At 44.1% G+C, this 23,848-nt stretch overlaps 1 protein-coding gene across 5 annotated transcripts; it reads right to left on the bottom strand.

Annotated features, from left to right (window-relative positions):
• Window positions 1-406: 406 nt before the first annotated feature.
• On the bottom strand, window positions 407-23,557 carry LOC119180395 (uncharacterized). Of its 5 annotated transcripts, none has more exons than XR_012885040.1 (5): window positions 23,247-23,557; window positions 12,761-12,922; window positions 11,674-11,803; window positions 8,307-8,381; window positions 407-944 (listed from the first exon to the last, which is right to left on the bottom strand). XR_012885040.1 is itself a non-coding variant. In XM_037431584.2 (3 exons), exons 1-3 carry the CDS (start codon window positions 23,387-23,389, stop codon window positions 11,743-11,745), a joined length of 366 nt encoding a protein of 121 aa, XP_037287481.1. In that variant the 5' UTR covers window positions 23,390-23,556; the 3' UTR covers window positions 11,618-11,742. The 5 variants fall into 5 exon arrangements, 1 of the variants encoding a protein (XP_037287481.1); XR_012885039.1 differs by having other exon boundaries at window positions 11,650-11,803; window positions 23,247-23,556; XR_012885041.1 differs by lacking the exon at window positions 8,307-8,381.
• Between the last annotated feature and the right edge of the window lie 291 nt (window positions 23,558-23,848).

Raw genomic sequence — 23,848 nt, 5'->3', positions numbered from 1 at the left:
CCGAGACTCGGGGGGGGGGTGGGGGGGAACTGCCACCTGGGACAATCGGGACACCATCCTCATTTTGTGCCACTTGTTGCCGTACTCGTATGAAGATTTTGCCAATTCAGTCACGCCTTGCAGCTCTACGCCTTCCCAAGTTATGCTTCTATTCACTTGACACCTGCCTTCGAGTCTCCCGCACCAAAGTATTACTATTTTTCTGTGGCACCTAGGTTTCTTGTTTTCAAACTGTATAGTGTGCGCTTGTCTCTCAGGCCTACCAGTCTAAAAGCACTGCAACACACAGGTTGTCAAGTACCTATTTAAACTCGGCTACAACATTATTACAAAATATTTTAAGCCCTTTCCCATTCAACCACACTGTACAAACTGTATGTCATAATGAGTAAGTAAACTGATGCCATTTGCAAAAATAAAATGTCTTTATTATGGAAGAGTACCCAAGTTCATTTTCACAAGGTAGAGCACATGAAGTTGGTACCCGGTATGGTAGTATAGGAAGTAGCACACACATGAAATCAGATGTGGAATCAAGCAGAAGACATATGACCTTGTCACTAATGCTTCAACGAATTTTACGACGTTTGTGAAATCACATAGTCTTCATTTAGTCACAGAGGAGCCATTCACCTCTGCTGGCCAGACTCGAAACAAGGAGCTGTGAGATGCAAGTTGCACAATATCATACTGGGGACATTGTAGTGCACATAACCGCCATTATTTTGGTCCCCAAAAAGATGTATCGTACTAATAATGAAGCATTTAATATTATGAAATCCCAATAACCCACGCTAAATGTAGTCCATCACACAGCCAATGAATTGAGGTGTCATGGTATGGCGGGCATCGCTTCTGGCTTTGAGTAAAAAGGTCTGCACAGTAGGTCACCACGCTTCGTACAAGTTCCGATAGGGCAGTCCAGGAAGTAGCTCTAATGTATTCTGTCGAAAAAAACAAAACACCAATAGCATTGGCTTAACCGCAAGTTTCTCCATGTTGAAACATGATGTAATTCATGAACAGTGCAGTCGAAAGTAGCAAACCAGCCACGTTACACGCTGCGAGCCATTCCTGCATTTTTAGATAAGTGGTAGCACTCTCCGCTTATGAGAACTGCTCACAAAAGTCACACTCTCAGTCGTTTGCAAGATTAATTCTTCGAAGCACTACTTAGCTTTACCTAGTCGCTTTGTCCAAGACATAGTGCACAGCAGCTATGAGTAGGGAGGATTTTGGGTGAGCGGGTCCCATGCTTCTTCTGCAGCACTGGGTTTTTCCGAACTTCAGCTTCACCAGTCCATAGAAGAAGTCAGTCAATAGAACCTTGCATTAACTTCAGCTCACTTGTTCATAATCATAGCAGAAAACAGTGCAACACAACGAAGACAAGAAAGACCTAACTGGGCCAGCACTAACTACCTAACGGTGCGTTCCGTTCATACAACAAAAAAAAGTGCACCTGTTGCCGGTCAGCACTGGTTCCGTTTGGTCTCCACTGTAGTGCACCGCTTCCAATACAAGATTTGCTTGAAAAATTGTTTATAAATCAAATTGCATTCAGCATGCAATACCACCCCACAATGACACTCTCGTAGCACCACATGGCAAGGTTCACATGCCCCTGTGAAGCTCATTTAGCAGTTCTAAATGGAAACACAGAACTGCTCCTTTTGGGGCAACTTCACCATGCATGCTTTAATGGGATTCTGAAATGGTCTTGACGATGTACACATTGGGTTGGTAGAGCAAGACCTAAGTACCGTTTACAGACTGAATAAGGTTCTCTGCATAAACTAACTTAATGTGTAATTTATTACAATGCTTTAAAGCTGTTAATTGGCTGTTAAATAAAGTGGCTGTTAAATAAAGTGGTGTTAATTAAAGCTGTTAAATAAAGTGGCGGAGCCACTGTGTTAAGTCACAGTGGCTCCGCCAAATGCAGTTTTTCTAACTGCCCACTTCCAGTACACATGACATCACGCACGCGGCTGATGCGATTGGATGTGCAATGCCTGTCAGAGAATTTTTTATTGGACATAACTGCAAACAATTGTTCGTAATCTTTGAAAGTTTATAATTTGTTTTCGTTAAATATCAGCAACAAATAAAGCAAACACAGTCACAATTTACAACTAGACTTCAGGACCTCCGGCGCACGGCAAGTGAGGTCCATGTGTTTGCACTCTCAGGTGTAATATGGTGGCGCCATTTGCAGTCGGAACTTAAGTCCGGAGAGGCCCCGTCCAGACGACAGAAGCACCACAGCTGATCAGTGATAACCTCCGCGAGTAATGAAATCATTCCGTGCCCTGCACTCGGCAATGTTCTCTAAAGGCGGGGTCACCGGCTGTGCGACTCGCGTCAGTCTGGAGTGCACGCCCATTGGCGCAGGTTTCTATGCATTTGCCTTTCAAGAGGGAAATGCCGCCGACTTCTAAAGCTGTACCAGAATTGAGTCAACCAGCCTAGAAACGCTGCTAACCAAGCACAATAAGTTGCATAAATAGCCATTGTATTTTTTATTAAAAAATATTCAACGCAAACAAACAATATTTGCACACTCATAATTGTGCAAGTCATTTCTTAGGATTGATATAGGGAGTATTCTAAGCATGATATACAGAGCTAATTTTGGCACCTCTTTAAAGTAATGTAATGGCCACAATGACAATGTTCCAAGCTGGCATTTTTGTGGTCAACGGTCTCAAAGCCCAGGTTTTCTCTCTAGAGTTAGCCGATCACTATGCTATCAGCCGAGCCACGAGTACATCGTGTGACCTACCGGTGGCTACTGCGCTGGCTTCAACTTGCCGGAACTAGACAACACGTCGCACCAGCACTCTTGCATGTCACATCGTGACGCATAGCCCCTGGATGGCGGAGCTAAACCTCGCGTGCTCAAAGGCATAGTTGAGGGTGAAAGGCAGTGTATAGGAGGCTGGCTATACCATTCGTAGCTCCCTTCATGTCGATAGTTATAGCACGAGAACAGAACGACGACGCAGAGACGAGAAGGACACGAAGGACACTTGTCTCTGCGTCGTCGTTCTGTTCTCGCACTATAAATATCGTCATGTCATACCAAATAGCTCAAGCTTCCACACTTCTAAGTCCCTTAATGTGTTTAGAGTGACTTATAGTGTCAATGATTTGCTCCAGTAATGATCTTAGCAAAGAGGAAGTGTCGAAAATCTATTTCAGAAACCCACAAAAGGGCCAATAAAGAGGCTCCGATTTTATTTTATTTTTTTCACGCTCCCCGAACAAGCTCGCCAATGCATACAGTGGACCACAACGATCACATTTTCCGAATATTACAGCTGCGTGCCGCGCTGACCCTCCATTTCAATTCCTGCATTCGGCCAATCCCCCTCGTACTCGCAGCGACGCCAACATGCCCAGGCACAACTACACGAACCACTCAGCTCGTCGATTGATTCTTTGCCCTACAGCCCTGGCGGTGATGCAGTTTTGGCCGCCCAGTCCTGTTTTCGATTTTCCCAAGCAGCCCTCAGCAGTTTTTTAAAGCCAGAGACTACCCAAAGAAGCGGTATTGCCAGAACAAAGACCTCTGAGGTCTTGACACTGGAACGTGAACGTAACAATTTCCCTTGTCGAGTTCGTTAATCTCTTGCAAGTATACTTCTTGTGTTACCTTAATTCAATAGTCTTCGATTTTTGTCAAAGCTAAGTTGAATTTCCGACACCCTGTTGCCTACAAACTGTTGCCGTTGCGATGGCGCTGCTCGGATCCAATGTACGGCGACGGTAGAATCTGTCCAGAAGGTCATGTTTATAGTCTGTTGAAATGACTTCCAAGTGTTAATAAGGAACGTCGCCAGTCCAGTTGCAAGCACCGCACCAAGGAGTTCGAGTCTGGGTAGCGTAACCGTCTGTAAAGGTGCAACTTTTGACTTAGCCATGAGAAGGGCCGTAGCGACGTCTTTTTTCTGTTCAACATATTTCAAATAAGTGCAGGCTCCATAAGCTTTCTGACTGGCATCACAAAATAGGTGTAGTTGTGCAGTTCCATCTCCTGTCAAAGCATCCACCCAACGGGTGATGGCCGTCTCATAAATATGTGGTAATTCAGAGCACCAGTTACTCCATTGTATATCAAGATCTTCTGGTATCTCATCACCCAAACAACTTTCCTTTTCCACAGCTCTTGAAAAAGTATCTTAGCTTGGATCATGAAAGGTGCTATCACCCCCATAGGCTCGAATGTCCTTGATACCGTCTGTAACACAGACCTCTTGCACGGTTTTCTTTCTGTCTGCAAATATCCAAGCTCTGACTTTGAAGCAACTTTCACGTCTGTGGACAGGTTATATATAAGGCCTAGCACTTCCGACGGAGCCCGAAGAATTGTCAGGTTCTTCGGTCTCAGAAAACAGTTGACGTAGAGCCGTCGAGTTTGACACCCATTTCCTTAGGCGCATACCTGCAGACTCCATCAAGAGGTTGCCTTCTCTGTAGATTTGTTGCGCTTCTTTCTCCGTTCTAGTTCCGATGAGAAGATCGTCTACGTAGAAAGATTCAGTTACTCTCTTGGCTGTGGACTGTACTTTGCCCTTTACATACATCAGATGTCGCAAAGTAGCATTTAAAAGAAAGGGACTCGCTGCGGTCCCAAAGAGAACTCTGGTCATCCTCCATTCTTCTATTTCAGGTTCTGGATTTTCTGTAGTTGGAATGTCTTTGAACAAGAAAGAGAAACCGCAGAGCGTCTCGGTCTTCTTTTCCGATGCTGATCTGAAAAAAGGTTTTTTCTATATTGGCCGTTAAAACGATTGGATTCACCCTGGACCGTATGAGAAGAGCCACCATGTCAGTCAGCAGATTGGGACCTTTTTCCAAGCAGTCGTTCAGTGAAGAATATTCAGGTCGATGTGCTGACGCATCGAAGACCACACATGCTCTTGTAATCGTAGATTCACTTCGTACGACGGCATGATGTGGCATACAATAAATCCTAGATGATACCTTGAAACTTTCGTCAGGTTTGGTGGACACCCGTTCAGCGTGTCCCATCTTCATATAATCGGTTATAGTCGATGCATATTCCACTGCGAAATCTCGATTTCGCTTCATTTTTTTTCCGAGCGATAACAATCTCTTCGAAGCTTCCGCTCGATTACTGTCAAGTTTTGTGCTTTCGTCTTTCCATGGGAGACTGACCTCATAGCTACCATCTGCAAATGAGAGTCTTCTCTTCCAGGACTGATGCATTGCATTTGGCTAAGCTGTTATCGTCTGGTAGGACTTCAATGCTCTCAAGTTCCCAGAACTTTTGTAGAACCTTGTCAGTCGTTTCAGTCGAAGTGTTCACACGTAGTACGCATACTGGGCTGGCTAAGTTGACCGATGTACTAAAAAAGAGTGGTCCTTGGAACATCCATTCAAAGGTAGAACCAAGAGAGACCAAGTCGCTGTTAGCAGAGTAACGCTGAATCTCTCCAATCGTAAACTTCCACAAGTGATCCACTCCAAGTAAGAAACTTACTCCAGGTACAGCGGCCATTCCAGGTGAAAATAGCTCGTCAGCAATTGGGCACCCACTGTCTTTTATCTCTCTTATGTATTCACAATTCACTGGTACCTGAACTACGTCGTTGCAAATGAATAGAATTTCTAGAGCTTGGATGAAGTGCTCCATATTGTCGTACTGCCTACGCATATGAAGTTCTAGGACGCGGTGCAGCCTTGAAAGGGATCTTGCCTGTCCAAAGATGTTGAGACTCAGGCTAATTTTACCCAGCTCTTTCAACCCGAGAATCTTAGAAACATCTTCACGTATAAATGTGCGTTGGCTGCCACTGTCTGCTATGCCACGGATGAAGGCGCACTTGGTGTGCCCTATAACCCACAATCGAAAGGTTTGCAGCGAAACTTCTGTGCCTATACTTGGGTTGCTTGTAAGTTCAGCCTTCTTTGGTTTCCATGTCGGGTCACTCATTCACGAGGCATATCTTCCTTTGCACTTTCCGGATTGGATTTTTCGGCGGCAGGTTTTGGCACGGTGACCTTCTATGATGCAACGAAAGCAGCACTTTTCAGCCGTGAGCTTCTTCAGCTTCGCCTCCTTGCTTATATTGCCGGTACACTCTTAAGTAATGTGGTTCGACGAACTGCAAAAGATGCACACCTTGTTATCTATTTTCGAGGACGCGCATAGAGCTGCTGCTGCCAGTGGCTGAAACGAGGAAGCATTTTTCACTCCATGTCGGGCGCATCTCTTTTCTATACTTACATTGCTTCTGCTTCGCTCACGACTTTCTACTTCTACTTGAAGGTACTTGAGTAGATCTTGCAAGTCATAGTCTGCGCAAATGTACCGGCTGCTTTCACGTGCCCCGTTACAAGATGATGTACTCCTGGCCATATACCGGTGGTATTCAACCACGATGTCTGTCGGCAAGGCTCTGAGTAATATGTCGGCCATCATAGTGGTGCAAGTAGAAGAACTAACGTTGAGGCCTTTCAGTCCACGTATGTGACACTGGACGAAATCGTACAAAGTCCTTAACCCCTGGACGTCATAGGAGTGTGTGATGTTCGGTAGTTCTCATAAGCGTCGGAGGTGCTCCTGAACGAAGAGACACTGGTCCCCTAAACGGCTTTTGAGGATGTCAATGGCATCATCATAACACTCTTCAGTCGCTTGAAGGCCTTCAATCGCAGTTGCCGCTATACCACTCAGTAGGTTTTGTAAGTATTGAAACTTCTCTCCCTTCGTGAGCCCTTCATTCTGGTGAACCGATGCCTTAAATTGTTCCCAGGATCCAGGCCACTTGCAAATTTCTCCGGAGAATGCCTGCAACTGAAGTGCTGGTAGCCTTATGGATCGTTGGGCAAGCGTCTCGTCCCGCTGCTGAACAATAGGCGTTGCTATCAGTGGCGCGGAGATGGACGAAGACCGATTAAGTTGAAGTTGCGCCTGTCTAGCCTTCAATTCTCCGAGCGTTCTTCTGGCAATATCTTGATACCTCACGATTGCTTCCGATTCCGCAGCGAATTCATCGTCAGTGACGTACTCCTCTATCAGCTCATTCAACTTGTCTGATTCTGCGTTGTTCGCTTCCAGTCGTTCGACTAGGGATGCTATGGAGCCGATGTCGCTTTCTAAAGCGCTCAGCTTCGTTGACAAAGTGCGTATTCATTTGTTGACGCCATGCACACTTTCCTTTTAGGCGGTTCATTGTCTCTCTCACGGCAGTAATTTTTGTTGCTCACCTTCTCATTCAAAGCGTGGAACTGGCGTTCACTTGCGTTGGTGGGGATACTAGGAATCACAGTCCCTGCCTGGCTTTCTGTTGCACAGGTGAACGTGTCGGCATATCTTTCACCGACGGCGTTCGGCAAAGTCCTCTACTTGCTTTCCGAGTGGCTGTCTTCCAGGAGGGGGTTCCTGGCACGAACTCCCGACGAGTCTTCGGCTGACTCTGACCAATTTACCGCGAAGAAAAGGGTGCACCGCATTTCCTCCCCGTGCCACTATGACACGTGTTCATGTGGAGGAAGCCCTGCACAGTCATTGGCTGTGCGCCGATGATGTATCACCGACATCATGTCACGCAGCCAAAGTGGGCTTCCCTTCCCTTTCCCATCGCAGAGAAGGGTGGCAAATGCCACGCAAGAACTTGAAACCAGCTGAAACGCATGTTCTAACCCGCGTACCTTTCCCATTACAGCACGTATTCGCAGAATTGTAGCGGCAGCATATTCACATAGCAAAAGTGCAAGTATTTCTCTTCATTACAACTTTTGAACCTCTGGGTTGTTTACTGGCTCTTTAAGGAGAGTTATCAGATGACATAACAGAAGCAAAGCATGCAAAGGCTACGACTTTAATGGCATCTTTGTATGATACTAATGATACTTGCCCAAGCAGCAGCACTGCTTTACTTAATCCAGTCCAGTTCATGAGCCAAATGTTCCAGGTCAATAAGAGAAAGAACATGCCATTCCAGTTTCCGAAAAGAGAAGCAAGCGAGATCCAAACGGTACTTCGATGCTCATTTGAAAGCCATGACGACACAGCACCGCAGCAAGCGATAGTAAGCACCAAATCAACGGGCTACAAGAGTGACCACTATATTGGCCCCTGCTACACAGCAAATTTTCAGCATTACGATAATGACACTGTCAACATTTGCTCCTTAACCCAATAACTTAGCCAACGTAACTTCAACACCAATAATGCGCGGCACGCGAAGCACGGCAGTGCAGTGATAAAAACCGCCTGAACAGCTGATCCAACGCGGTCAATATCGTGCTGACGGAAGCTGCATGGCACTCACGTGACCGAAAACCGGCCGGATCTCGCAATTGCCCCCGACGTCATCGGTGGGTGCTCCATGTTGGATTCCAGCAATCTGAAAGAACCAACCGGTTGTAGCCGGAGTGCTACGAAACGACAACCCAAAGATGCCTTTAAAGTATGCCTCTACACAGTTGTACCTTTCGAAGTGTATTCACGTCACACAATAATCATAGTCATCGATCTTGCATGCGTTCACTTTCATTGCCAAGTGTCCAATACTTCTTGGTCATGAACAGCATGCATGCCATCAATGTGGTTTAGTAGCTTGTTCTTAGCAAAGCAGCGAATACAGTTTTCAGGAAAAAATGAAGCCAGATTACCGATGACAACACACTTTAGAGGGGGGAAACATTTTACTCTAAAAGCAAGGGACACAATTAGGGTAGTCTTTGTCCAACGGTAGTAATCTGGCTTGCTCGCGTTTTTTTTTTTCTCTTAAAACTCCACTTGCCACTTTCTCGTCAATAAAGCTTTCATGCTAATACAATGCACACTTTTGCAGACATGGAAGTACCACGAGTGTCTATATGCAAGGAAAAAAGTAATTAAATGGGGCTCGTTTTCATTGTTATACACAATTATAATGAGAACTAACAGACAATGATGCCAAGAAAAATGTAGGGGATGTTAAAAGTAATCAGTGTAAATAGAAAAGAGGATGAAAAGGCAACATTTATAAAACCATCCCCTTGTCTTGGGCATGTCCATTAGTTGCTATATGAAAGCAAAGACAACAAAGATGAGGCATTACTGGCCAGAAGGATGCCCTAAATACACCCTATTGCTTTAGAGTAGTAACAAGAGCGGTTATAAGAGTGCGCTATTCACTTATCTTTCCTCTGCATGACGTTCGGAAAGCAATGTTCTTGCACCTAATGGTAAAATGCAGAACTACTATCTCAAACATAATTTCAGCGCATATTTGATTTGAAGTAGTATCATTGGATTACTCTGTAACCACTCTGTAGTGGCATACTATCTCATCCTACACATTTTTTTGCATTGCTCTGCCTTTTCTTGAACATGATATACACCGAAACCTGGATATAACAAAATTTAGTTTGTAACAAAGTAAATCAGGAATAGTCTTTCAATAACTATAGTGTTAAGAATATACTTTTCTAACAAATTTTTGGATATGACAAACTTATTTTCATGCAAAATTCAACGTTGCTATAACGAGGTTTGAGTGTGTGCACTCCAACTTCTTCCACGTGCTTCAGCCATCAGTACTGAACAGTCTAGGCCAGCTGAAATTTATACGGTAGATTATACCGTAAAATAAAAGTGTGAAATTCTGTCATGTTATTCAAACAGCCTTGCATTTAGCCACCTTCAGGGTGCAGCCACAACCTAGCTATTTTACATGAAGCCTGCCAATAAGGCATTAGCGAATACTGAACCGTCACAGTCGGTTAGTTGTTTTAATTTTAACCACAGAGTCTGCTTTACCACTGAAAGTAGCCATTTCTTGTATTCCACTACAAAATGTGGAAGCCACAGAGAAATCAAACAGTATACATTGTAGTCAACTCAAATGCATGCCTGCTAACATGCAAATGTTATAGTGTCAATACCCTCACAAACACTGAAAGAGTGAAGCGGCAGCAGCATACATTTTTTAAAAGTACTAGCAGAACTGTTTCTCAATGAAATCTCCATTGCAAACATTTTTCATGCCAGCGTGCACTACAAAGAACATGCAGCTACGAGCGATTGCTGAATATGTGGACAATGTCTAGCTATTGAACATTCAGGCAGTGAAGTCTGCCACAAAGAATTTATACAGCTGTGTCAAAAGTAGTTAAGTTTCCAAAAATTAACAAAACGAAACGATGGGATGCTCTGGGCTACAGAGAAGCGAGAAATCGCAAGTGCTCTCAATAGAAAAAAATTATATTTCGTCATCTATTCCACATCATTGAGGGTGCTGCACTGCAATGCTCGAAAGACTATAGCAGACATGACGAATCCTTTGGTTACACAGCTTCTGTAGAAGGCTTAGAACTGCACTTTCACTGCAAGTCTCGCATGGCCATTTAGCCAGGGATACAGCCAAAGCCAGACTAGGCATCCTTGGAGAGTCCTTTTACAACACAATTTTTTCCCTCCCCATCTCTCCTGGTTTCCTGGCATTATCACAGTGTTTCCTTCTAGCTATCAGCTCAACATATCACTCTTGATTGTGAATTTTGAGAAAGAAAAGAAGGAAGCCAGATAAATGTCGCAAAAAGGCTTCACATGTACACACCCATTTTGCTAGGTTTATTTCTATTTTAGTACAGCCAGAGCATGCATTTTTATCCGAAACGTGCATTTCTTGCAGCTGTTATTTTTAATACTTTACACACAACAGAACAACCAAGCAGCAGTTTACTTGGAAAGGTAGGGCGAATCGTTATATAATAACTATGTGCTCACTAATTTCACCATTATCAGGAACATATAAAAATATTTGATCATCCCTAGCCCATCCCCCTATGTATTCAGAACCAGAATGCTAGAATCTGAAAAGCTTGGTAGGAGACAGTTTCTTTTATTGTCACATTTCATAAACACCCGAATTTCGGGGTGTTAAAGGGGCCCTGCACAACTTTTTGAGCATGGTCAGAAAACACCAATTGGTAGTAGAGGCTCCTGACAACACACGAGTCAAATGTAGTGCAGCACACAACCTGGAATTCACAATAAATTATCAGTTGGCTCTAAACTGCTCTCTTCTCTCGACAAATCATGTCATATGGCCATAAATCACGCGTCCACGATCCATCTATCAGCCATAGGCCGATTTGAACATGGCACGCTCGCTTGTTAGACATCCTTGTGGGAGGCCCCTACTTGTCCAAGGGTGCGCACGCGATCACATTAAAAAAGCCGCGCATTTGAAAAAAAAAGTGCTCAAGGACGCAAGGTGCGCATGACGTTTTTGTTTGCCCCTCCCATCTCTCCCTGCTTAGCTTCCAGCACTATCGTCGGGACGAGTAAAGAGAGAATGCGACTGCAGCATGCGATAACCCTTTGTAACTCCACTCCCGCTTAACAGATTTTTGAGATTTTTGCGGCATTGAATTCGCGAGGCAATAAGCTTTTCCAGCAAATTCATTCCATGGTTACTTGAAAAAAGTGTTTCAGGGCCCCTCTTCAGGATACCAGAAATGGCCACCAAGGCAGGCCAATAGACTCCTAACCCACAACGCAGTGGACAATGCACGAAATGCGTGCACCAAATGGTTAGGGTCTCCACAATCGCACACCATCCACTTTGAACAGAGAGGCACAGCAACCACATTGCACAGTTCATCAGCAAGTTTAATGCATACCACAAACAGGGGGCCGGTGCTTACAGAGTCCCATGGTGAAACGTACAGATAGAGATGGCAACGACAATTGTCCCTTGATCTCTGCTAGCTTCCTCACATGCCGTTGATGGCCAAAATCTGGATCTCGAACTGCAGGTCTGCATTCGGTGGGATCGTGCAACAAATGGGTTAAGGCAATAATGATACTGGCACACAAGCACTCGCCCATCCAACTCGCTGCGAGGCACGTGCAAGACACGATTACATCTTGGAAGCACTACTGCACTTATCTAAATTGCCACACTCCCTAGGTCCTGCACTGAATTGTAATGAAAAAAATTATAGAAAAAAATGTGGGCAGTTTGTACTATGTTGCGCAAAGCTCGATACAGCGAAGCTGGCACATTCCTAGGTCATCGTGCTGCAGCACGAGACTAAATCACGGCGGCAATGGGATACAACATGCTTGGCCGAAAAAGCGACAGCCAGGAGACTATGATTAGCGAACCTTAAATAGGCTCAAAGCTTGCCACTCTCTGAAGCTACTGTCCCCGAGCTATGGTGCAAGAAACTACGGAAGTCACTATGGTGAAAGCAGCTTCTCGGCACGGCGACAGTTGGCTATTTTAAGCCCAAGCGGCATGCTAATGCGGCGGTTGCTACGACAACAGTGGTTGTTTTTGTTAACGAACGTCATACAGGCAACTTAACAGCTTTAATGTCAGAACATATCTCCAGCATGAACTACAAAATTTGATTCGCCAGTCGAGATGCATGTTCCGTATCATGGCAGGGATTCGCAAACAGCCCCTGCTACCTTAGCGCGCACTGTTGAATATCAAATTTTTCGTGTATGAAATGTTGCTTTGCTCACTGCCGTAGCTCAATTGACAAAGGAGTTAGCTACTACGCTGGCAAGAATGTTGCCTTCAGCTGCTGTACTGGCCTCGGAGATCAAATGCTGCAGTGCGAGGTTTCGAACGATACACTGCAATGTCGTCACATGGCAACAGACCACCTATTCGATGATATTAGCCGTTTTAAGCAATCACGTCAACTGAGGCAATCAGTACTTGGGAGGAAAGAGACGTTGGGAGAGAAGCTCTTTACGCAAGAGTAAAAAAAAGGATATCCCCATGCTGGAAATCCCTGAGCGCCGTATGCCTTGAGGCCGCAGATGGTGAGGCGCGACAGCTCGTGCTTCTGCATGGACAGGCAGCCTTCGTCCCAGCCGCGGATCACTTCGCCAACTCCCACACGGAAGGAGAATGGTTGCTGCCCAGGGTCACGGGTGCTGTGCGCAGAAAAGAGGGTAGGAAGAGAGGAGACATGCTACAAGGGGTGCAAGAACACATTCTTGCACGAAACACACAGGTGACAGCACTGGCTCAGTAAATAAGATGCTGGAAAGTATGGAATAATACACTTGTGCTGCAATTAACGCAAAAGACGAGATAACAGAGTGCTTTTGTTTATCAGAACCATGTGAATCAAAAAAAAATTAAATTTTGGAAATGGTAGGAAAACTTAACAGACATTACCTATGATCCAATGTGACCTTGCCTATATATTTTAACATCTTGCGTTATTTTTTTTTCGCTGCTTAATTCCCTGTTGGCTTTACACGATTGCTAGTCTGGAGAAGCGGCTTACAGGGTCTGAAGGAATGTTGTGGTTGCCAGGAACAAAACGTTAACGACATGTTAACATTTCGTCAGAATGTTAACGAAGGGAAGCTTTTGTGGCTCAATGCTTGATCAGCATCAGCCCAGTTACTTGAAATGCAGGACGAATAAGTCTAACTAGAACATTCTTAGCTTATCGTTCCTATCTTACATCTGAAAGCTTCCCTTTGATGCATTCCAATAAAAATATCTAGGGTTCAAAAACAGATATAACTGTAGCAGAGGGCTTTGCAAAATTTGACCACCTTAGGTTCTAGATGTGTACTCATACTGCACAGGCCTTCTACCACTGTGCCTCCATCAAAATGTGACCACTGTGGCGGGGCTCAAACCTGTTACCTTCGGGCCGGCCACTGAGCACTCTGTATCCACTGCTCCATCTTGGCCGATGCTTGACACGCATTCTGCAACATTTATTTGCCCCACACATTACACGATTGTGCATGTGTTTATATATATATATATATATATATATAGAAACTAGCAATTTGTTTTTCTCGGTCTTCAAGGAAGCCATCGTTTACAAAAGCATTATGTAGACCATACTATTGGATCTCAGGGGAAACATGCAAGAAAGCACACTAAAAAAAGAGGACGTAGTGACGACCGAGGTACAAAGATGTGCAGCCATTGCAAACTGCTAGCTTGCTCAATTCCCTGGAAATAAAAGCACATGGATGCCAGCAGAGACCCTTGCGATTTACATCCGATAAAGGTAGTACAATGTAAAACTGTACACCCTTTCAGAATCCCTCACACAACTAGGATGGAGATTGTAATCCAGCTAAGACATGCAGTAGTCCTGTAATTTGAAAGTCCTGTCAAGAGGACGAGCAACTCAAAGTTGTAGGGGTCCCTCAACCTTTTTACAGACTTTATTGCCTTTGATGTACGGCTGGGCTGCATTAGCCATGTTTTACGTACCTTCGGAGCCTGTAGTAACTTAATCGCGTAGCAGCAACCGCAGTTTCGTGCGTGGAGATTGCGCCAAATGATCCGCATGGCAATCGTCATACGAAAAGTGACACAGTGAAGTCCTAAACAATGGCCTGTGCCCACAACTCACTGCCACATATCTGCGGATGTGCCAAGGTAGTATGAACATGCAGAGAGGAAAACTATAAAAGACAGAAGCCATTGAGTAAACTAAATCTAGCAACTTTATTAAATGATGAAGCTTCTGCTGATAAGAGTACACAGCATCCTCTCGTACGAGCGAAACACACAATAAAGCCATTTTCATGGCCTCCGTGACTACGCCTACAGGCGAGAGCCAATTGCGAAGGCCCTGCTGTCTTCATAGAAAATTTCATTTTACTTTATTCAAAATATATTTTTGTAAAATTTTAAGCAAGATAATGAAAGCAAGGTCAAAATATGTAGATTTTACGGAAACTTTGGAATGGTTAGCAGGTGTGATCATTGCTTAACACAGGTGAACTTCAACGTCCAAGTGTTGCAATGATTGAAGAAAAAATGCTGATGCATGCTGGTCAGCAAATGGGGCTTAGAAAGTTCAGCAAGGTTTTAGTGTTACTGCTGGAAGCATCAACCAAGCACAGTGGGCGACAGCTAAGAGCGTGGCAGCACAAAATACCAGCCCCACTAGCAGCATCGGGTAACATCAACATGCCACCGTTTAGGAGAAACTGGAGTTGACTGATGCAGGTGTCTTGACAACACCTTCAACAGCAGGCTGAATAGAGTTATTACTCCGTTTCCCAACACTCGTAACAGTCCAATTGTGTCATTAGGCAGAGCCTTCTAAAGAACCATGCTTGGCTCAGCAGAAAGAGAAGCAACGGCTTCAGAGCCAACAACAGCATTTGGACGCGCTGCAATTCACCTGTCCTGCTTCTCCACGGAAGCAAGTGGAGCGCATGATAACCTGCCCAACTCAGAGTGCCGCATTACCTTGATTCAAGCATCAGAAGAGCATGCAGAGATTACTATATCAATAATACAATTGTTAGCAGACAGCAAATCATGCTAATTCTGGTCTTGAACTTCGCACGTACTCCAATTTAGTTTCAAGACAGCAAATTGTTTGCAAAGGCACATTATTGGGGAAAAAAAACAAGAGAAGACCAGACTGTTCATGCATCATGCAAAAAAGAGATGATGGTTTTGCCGCATCTGGTCTGGTGAACAATCGCACAGAAAACGTTGCAGAGCTAGGTGGTTTATAACCAGAGGACAAAATGTGTGGTGCTAGAAAGACTGGGACAAAGGATGAATCGATGTTCATGGTTGCCACACAAGGTGTCCTCGCTTTCTTGCGATATATTACATGCGGCACCCCAACTTTGCCAGCGCCCATTGTGCATCAGCCTAAAGTAAATAAACACTGCTAAAATTAGTGAAACAGGATATATAACTTTTGTAGTCTTAATTATATTTCCAGAAGTCTTTCTCAGTCACAAAATTTTGAGGGGAAAAATAATGCAGCTATTCTACTTGCGCTGAACAGTGCACCGCACAAACATGTATTGAAGGACAAGCTATTTGGAGCAACTTTATAAAATTGGGATATCCCTGCCGCCCTGGAGTTCTTGATTTTCCCCTGCCAATTTGAATATTTTCCCTGTTACACCGAAACTTCAAATGCGAGTGACCAAATAGTTTCACTTAGAAACCATGCACCTTTCTTCCAGCCAATTTCTAACTCGCAAGAATTTCTGTAAAAGGTCTTCTTGGCATTTATGACGCGTAGACATTGAGCCAACCCAATGCAGTAGGGGCAATAGTTGCTAGACTGGCCAAGCCAACCAATAAGAGCCACCAGGGGCCATACTGCCCTACTGTGATCACAAATGCCCATTCACATTACGTGTATTGTGGAACGAAGAAACGAGACTTGAATGGACATTTTCACAGAGGATCAGTAGTGTCCTATCGCGCACAATATGAGCTACACTAAGCAGCCACGTGGCTGAGCACACTGCAAGGTTGCAGAGCGACACCGATCATGGCATATTTTAGAGCTATCAGGAGAGAGTGGCTGCGCCTGAGAATGCAGCGCTCCCACTTGCTTGGTTTCGCCCTTGCACCCCTTCATTACAAGAAGCTTTGCAATTTATTTAGCCTAATTAAAGAAAATTTGAAGCTTGGACGTCAATCCAAGGCTGTAGTTATTTACGAAGCTGATATCCCGACAGAGCAAAAAGAGGACGAGCGTCAAAGCAAGCAAGGGCGATGCGCACTTGCAGGAACAGACAAACCTCCCCTGATAACTCGAAAACACGTCCTGTTCGGCGCCAATCTACCACCTCACCGTGCGCTTGGCCATTCGCCGCTGCGGTATAGCTGATGAGGAGCAGGGCAGTACATTGTGCGACCCTTTCTGAACATGCACCTGGCAAAACTTGCTGCACTGGCTGAAATTTCACAAAACAGATTTTAATCGGACAAAATTATTGAACATGATTGTCATTACACTGGTACCCATTCAGATGATAAGAGTATTGTTTACCATAAACTGTATTTACACATTTCTGTAGTAACAATGCGATGGTAAGAGCACAGCAGCAAGACTAACTTCTCACGCCTAGTGTCATTAGCAGCGAGCAAGTCGAAGCCATATGTTTTGTGCTACCGACCCCCTCACCTATCGGCAATTACAAAGTGCCACCATCAGAGGCAGTAGGCTCACTAAAGCCTTGAAGAAACACACAGCCCAAGAATGGTTAGAGTGCTTAAGTTCTGCAGAATAGCTCAGTTACGCCTGTGTAAGTCGCTTGTGATGTAAGCGACATCTTGCTGGCTAAGCTAGGCCAATATTGGAGGCATCACTATTCAGAATGTAGAGAGCTATAACGGGCAGTTTAAGAGGAATGGAAAGACAAATATTAAATCGATGCGAACTGTTAGAATACTATTCCTAAAGCCTCACTACATTTGTTTCTCAGCAAAGCAAATCATTTGCTTCTGACTGACCACACTGTCAAGTACATTTAAAAAGTTATTTTTCCAAGTATCAGACACACGCACAAGAAGTACTTCATTCCACCTCCCAATGTTCTTCAATGACCTGAAGCATTAATTTGTTGTATGCCTTTAATGTTACTTTAACAGGGGCCGATCCTCTAGCGGTGCTCCAACACAGCACTGCAAATGTAAGCATGCACAAGCCATCAATACCTCACACTGAAAACCACTACATGTATAGACACCTAAATCTTTAGCTATTGCATGGGAGCAGCGACTTTTCTGTGCATAAGCACCATACTACAAAGCAGAGTTGCAAACGGGGAGAGGATAAACAGTGCACCGATAGCCTCTTCATCAGTACACTGCATGACACGCCCCTTCTACTGTTTACCCGATCAGTGCGACAGTAGACGTATCTGTTATTTCCTCGCTTTGTAACTGCAACATTAATCTTTGATTAAGAAAATGAAACTATTCACCTGCTCACGCTCTCAAGCCCAGCTGAGCGCGCTTTGTGAGCATGCGCTTACTCTCGCACTACTTGCAACTCTGCTCGGTCATGCGGCACTGATGCACAGATAAGTCAGCCAGTCGCACAAGATAGGTGAAGATTTCAACAGCTGTACATAGGAGAGCCCAGGATGGTGGCACCAGTGTAACGAAAATTTAAAGATTCTATTGGGGGGCCGGAGCTAAACAAGCAGTCCAACGCCATGCAAGGCAACGATACTTACCCGCTCCCACAACACCGACCATTAGCAACATTTCACGACATCCGTCACAGGGAACGGGCCGTTTAACCTTCACAAAACCCTTTGAAGAAAGGAAAAAAGGGGGAAAAGAAAGGAAAAGAAAAAAAGGGAAGGCAGGTGACGGGCAGCTCACAGGCAAAACTACACATCGAAGATGTCATGCAAGAAGACACTCCGATAAGTATCCGATAAGAACACTTACTGACATTTAAATATATAAAGATTTTCAGCATTATATACGTGAACACAACAGTGATAGTCTAGAAAGCACACGAAAACAGATTACTCCTTGTCCACTGAACAAACAGCATGCACTGCATCATCAAAAACATTAACGACCACTTGATCACACCAAGAAAACAAAACAACATGGTTTGCTGTTAAAACGTTCTTGAGAAAGATGCAACTTTTCTACTTCTGGCACGTTCGCTTAACATATGCTCATCATAATTATTGCAAGGTTTAATAGTCCTCTGTCCACCTCTTCTGGCTGAAGCTGACTGCCACAGACAATGAGAACGTTCCTTTTGAGGTATTAAACAAGAAATGTCAAGTAGTTTACCAAGGATCAATGTATGGTCACAATCGATTGGTAGCAGCAACAAAAATTAAGCAAGCACACATTACATCTCTGTTTACTAGTGCTAGGTAATGCCAATTGTGCAGAGAGACCCGAAAGATGTTGACACAATCACACTCTTCTCCCAGTCATTAACAGTTAAGAAAAAAAATAGCAGCATTTAGACCTTTTGCAGTTAAAACTCTGGCATTAATAGAGAGCTTAGAACATACTACTATAATCTCATTGTGCAGGACAGTATCATACAAGTTCAACAATTTCAAACTATCACCGAATCCAATCCACACACACAAACAAAAGTTGTACTCGATGTTCAGAGTTTTAATATTATGTTGAAACTACAAAGCTACATATTACTAGAAGGCCGAGATTTTGGCCATGAAGGCATGATGTTGAGTGTTAAAAGTTCTTATGCAAATTAGTATACTTTATAACTATTTGAGATGCTGTGTACACATGCCTCCACTACACCTTGTTTTTGCTAGTTGTGTCGACTAGTGGCTAAAAGTATGCGAGATACATCGAGGATTGAATGAAGTGAAACTCTTGCATAACAAATGTCTTAATTTAACTTCGTTTCACACTGCACTGTTCCATATCATCACTTCACCAAAACGCAAGCAGTCCCACGTACCATTTTCAGCAAGCCATATTAAAAGCAATTTCTTTGCTCAAAATAAACGTTATAAAAATGAAACCCATATTTGTAGCCTCTGCTTCGATTCTCAGAAAAAAAGATGTGAATTTACAATTCAATGAAGATTTATAAAACACACCAATCAATGTATTGCAACATTTGTGCCGATAGAGTACAGAGTGCCTCCAAATAGTGCAAATTTGATGCATGTAGAGGTAACTTCTTGATACATTGCGTCTGGAAGGTTAATTATGTGGCACATTCACATCAATCAACAAACTAAATTTGTTAGTTTAACTGTGTAGGTATAAGGTGCATCCACACCAGCAAATCGCAAGCATTTCAGGCTATCGGAGCTTAACTAAACTACACAGATCTAGCGCATATTATCATGCTCCAACTTTTCCCCCTGCAGTTTAGAATAGTTACTCCTATTATTACAAGCACAATTAATGGGTACAAGGCTACAAAAACTTACATCCTATAGGAACATCCAGTACGCCACATCCGATGTTTTCGTTACGAGTGAATGCAGTGCACAAAAACTTAATTCTACAACATAGGGGTGAACCTGTTCACAGCTGCGGCACCTTTGTTATGTGCTTTTCTGCAATGTAAGTAAAGATCTCATACCACGAGATGGGGGGGAGGGATTAAGGCAACTTTGCACTAATGGTGCCAGGCACGAAAGAAGCGTGGAACTATGCAAAAATGTTGGACAACTTTCTTTTTTAGTTTATTTTCTCTTTATTTCCTTTCAGACTTATTTCTTACTTGCTTCCTTTTTGTTTCCTACTTCCGTAAGTGGTTCTGCCTGCGTTATGCCAAGCAACAGCTTGTGATAGCCCATGTTCTTAAAGGGACACTAAATTCAACTGTTAAATCAAAGTTCATTGTTGAAATAGCGCACCAAAAACCTCGTAGTGTTACTTTTGTGCCAATGAAGGGCTAATTTTGAAATAAAATCACATCCTAGTGGTCCGCATCGGGTTAGCGCACTTCAAATACTCGCCTAGAGAAGCGGACAGACTCGCGTCACTGTTGCCCTGCACATTGCCTGCCTTTACGCTTTACTGCGCTAGTAGCAACAGACCGAAAGCTGCAGGAACCACAGCAGCAACAACTGTCATTGATCAATTTCCTGCCATCGGCTTCGAGATTGCAGATGTTTGTTTCAACAGCACCCCGCTAGATAGCACCACCTGTCCCGCGTAACCACGTGAAAATTGAATTCTTGAACTACTCGTGCCATTCCCCATAGTTTTTCCATGAATCAAACAGAAACACAAAAGCAGCATTTTATTGCATCTCTTGATGCACGGAAAGCTCTTTATTTTGTGCAGTTATATCAATTACTAGTGATTAACTGTAGGCGGCCCGTCTGATGTCATCGGAATCATTTTACAAAATGCCCTTCTGTGGCGCTTGTGTTCACGTGCATTTAACTTAAAGGAAAACTTCGGCATTTTTTTTTATATATTCACCGATTTCAATAAAAATTTGAACATGGGTTCGCGTTGGTACCGTGGCGATATGTGCCAAATTATACAACTATAAGTCATTTAGTTTATTGGAAAACAAATTTTAAAATTTGTAGCCGATTTTGGAAACTTGTAAACGTGGACCACCCTGTGTATATGACATCAGGGCCAACTTTTTTTTAAAAACCCCGTTTTTCCCAGCAGACAGATGCAGCGCATGCTCTCTTCTGCAAGGTGACGGCAACGCGAGCACAGTTCAATTTTGTCCGCTGCATCACCAACTTGCTTTTTGCGCATCAACAGATTGAGGCACCTGAGCTATGTTAACACCCTGGCCAGCCTTGGCGCGAGGTGTAGCGGGTCTTGTGAAGCCATCGGCGACGGCATCTTGCGACGCCATTGGATACCCACCATGTACGACAGAGCAGCTACCTGTTTCGGTTTTGACTCTTCGTTTTTGCTTAATTAAAATTATTGACAAGTGCTTGGGCAAAATGAACCGCCCTAGCTTTTTCAGGACTGTCGAAACTATTAGAAAACAGCATTATCTCAGTATGGATGAAAATTCACCAGTTCGCCTTCAATTTCTCAGTAAGTAGGGCACTGCTGTCGATAATATTCTCTGCTTAGATGTCATACATCGAGCTTTCACTCTGCACTAATCGTTATTCGACTTTAGTGTCCCTTTAAGTGCTCTGAACTTGATATCATCAAGGCGCTCGACAAATAAGGAATTCTTGGCACGAGCATGCGCTGAATATGCTACAGATAAGCAGTTCCACCTGTGTTGCGCCAAATGACGAAAGCGTATGACAGCCCAGGCCCCTAAAGTGATCCAAAAAACTTCAGGAAGAAAAAATAATTGAGTCAAATATTGAAATAAACAAAGCCCGCCTGCATTCCAATTCACTACCTTTTCTTACCTAAACCGACAAAAATGAAATACCGAGTTTATGGTAAAGCGTCACAGCCCCATTACTGGGCATCAGGTGCCGAGGTCTCGGATTGCTTTATTTCGGCTACCCTTGTTTTACCAATAAGCATACGTAGGAGTTTACTACACTTCACCCTGATTAGAATGCTATGAGAATCAATCTATGGTTATGTAATACTTTCCACAACTTAATGATACTCAAATAGCAGTCTTGCATCGATCTTTTGCATACCAAGAAAAGCCATATGTAAGACTAATTCATGCTATGTCACTCACATAATACAACTTCACATCCATCACCCTTCTTTGCTGTACATTTAACACTAATATTTCACCATTTGCACTGCGATATTCAGGCAGAAACCTGAAAAGCCGATGCAATTTTTTGTAAGCAGCTGTACACTACCTACAGAAATCTAACAAGCAAATACAGGACTCGCATATATTATGCACACAATTACTGGCACGTGCGGAAACTTCCTCGGCTGAACTGGATTTAATTTGCAGGTAGTTTGGCTAGTTGGCTAAGCAATGATTTTTCGCAGATCTGCCCTCGTCTAGTCATGGAGCACAAAGGGACGTCAAAAACAAAAACATGAGGCCAGCACGGGTGCAACCTTATTTACATCTCACTGTTACTTACATCTCACTGAACAAAAAGTGTCCAGGCATAATTAATTTTGAAGACACGTGAGCGAAATTACGGCAGTCCCTGTAGGCAAAGAAGCATGGCGTTACGTTGAGAGAACTACATTCGCCGGTAACAAATACCGATTGCTACGTTCGGGTAAAATATTGCCAACGCAAAGCTTCTCCTTAAAGCGCACCTGCGTTTTCGCAACTTCGAGACTATGGAATGCGGCCGGTAACCGTGAACCTAAGACCTCGTGTTGTCAGCACTCGGCACAAACAATGCGCTTAAACACAAAAAAAAAATCGAATATAGCGCGTACAGATGGGATTTTAGGGAGAACGCAGATTGTTGCCTTTAATGCACTCGTAATTAAATATTTACCTCTTAGTACCAAATATGTCTCAGCGTTCCGACAGCCTAAGCCTCCTTATCTGAAAACTACACATTTGCAAAAAATAAACGCGGTGTAAAATCAGTTTAGATAAGTTATGTCGAACAACAGGAACTTATCGCAACTACGCGAACGCCAGCGACGGTACTGGAGGAAAAAAAGAGGAAAACAAGGTCATTTCCTGCGAGCGCACTTCGAATGACAATGCAATTCGCGCGCACCAAAGGCCAAAAGATGACGCCCTGCTAACGTGGCCAATTACTACGGCACCGTAGAATGTTCGAAGGATTACCAGTGATTACCGTTGTATTACGAATGCTAAATAACGGAAGAACTACCTACGCTTCAGAAAACGACCTCGGAAAATACCGGCGCGGCTTCGCCAGGCCTCGTTTGACGCCTCGCAAGAGTTCACTCCCCCTTCTCCCCCCCTCCACCTTCATTCTCGTTTACACTTTTTTCGTAACAAGCTCTACGTAAGCCAAAATACCGTCAGGGCTACGACCTTTCCTCGTTCACGTATACATTAAGCGCGTACTGAAAATGCTAGGCCTGCAGCGGGCAACGAGGCCGCAGACTGCGCGGGGCACATACCTCCAGAATTTCCTGGGCGGATTTGTGAGCAGGCCGGTGCAGTGGACGGTGATGCTGTCGCCGACGTTTGGCCGAGGTCCTATGCCCGGCTGTATTACTGTTTTGAGGACCCCAGGCGTAACCTGGTACGACTGGGCCATCATGTTGGCGTACAGTTTTAGGCCGTGCGGGGTTTCGGAGTCACGAAAGATGCAAGTTCCCGGGCGCGGGAACAAATAAGCAATGGAGGCTGACAGGCAAGAACCGCACTGGCGTTTGCGATGCGTGCCGACGGGACGACTGCGGCTGGATTCACCGGCCGGCTTGTATTGGACCGGAACGCTCGTGGCGAAGATGATGGTCTCTGGAGGCCCTCCAGCGGCGCGATATTTGAAAGATAACAGTGCGCCTCTACCACGCCGTTTACTGAACCACACATTTTATCGTAGTTCGATGACGTAGGTGCACTTTTGAGAAAGGGTAAGTTGATGTCACGTAACAATAGCTGTTATACTATTTAGCATGCCTTTGCTTGTTATGCCGCAAACGTAGAACGTGGTTATGGACGATGTGCTATCAGCGTGACATAGCATTATTAATAAACAAGTGAACTGCCACCGTGA

This window comes from Rhipicephalus microplus, chromosome 7 (assembly GCF_043290135.1).
Source record: "Rhipicephalus microplus isolate Deutch F79 chromosome 7, USDA_Rmic, whole genome shotgun sequence".
NCBI lineage: Eukaryota > Metazoa > Arthropoda > Arachnida > Ixodida > Ixodidae > Rhipicephalus > Rhipicephalus microplus.
Note: the sequence above shows the minus strand (reverse complement) of the source record. Positions and strands in the feature narration are given on the sequence as shown.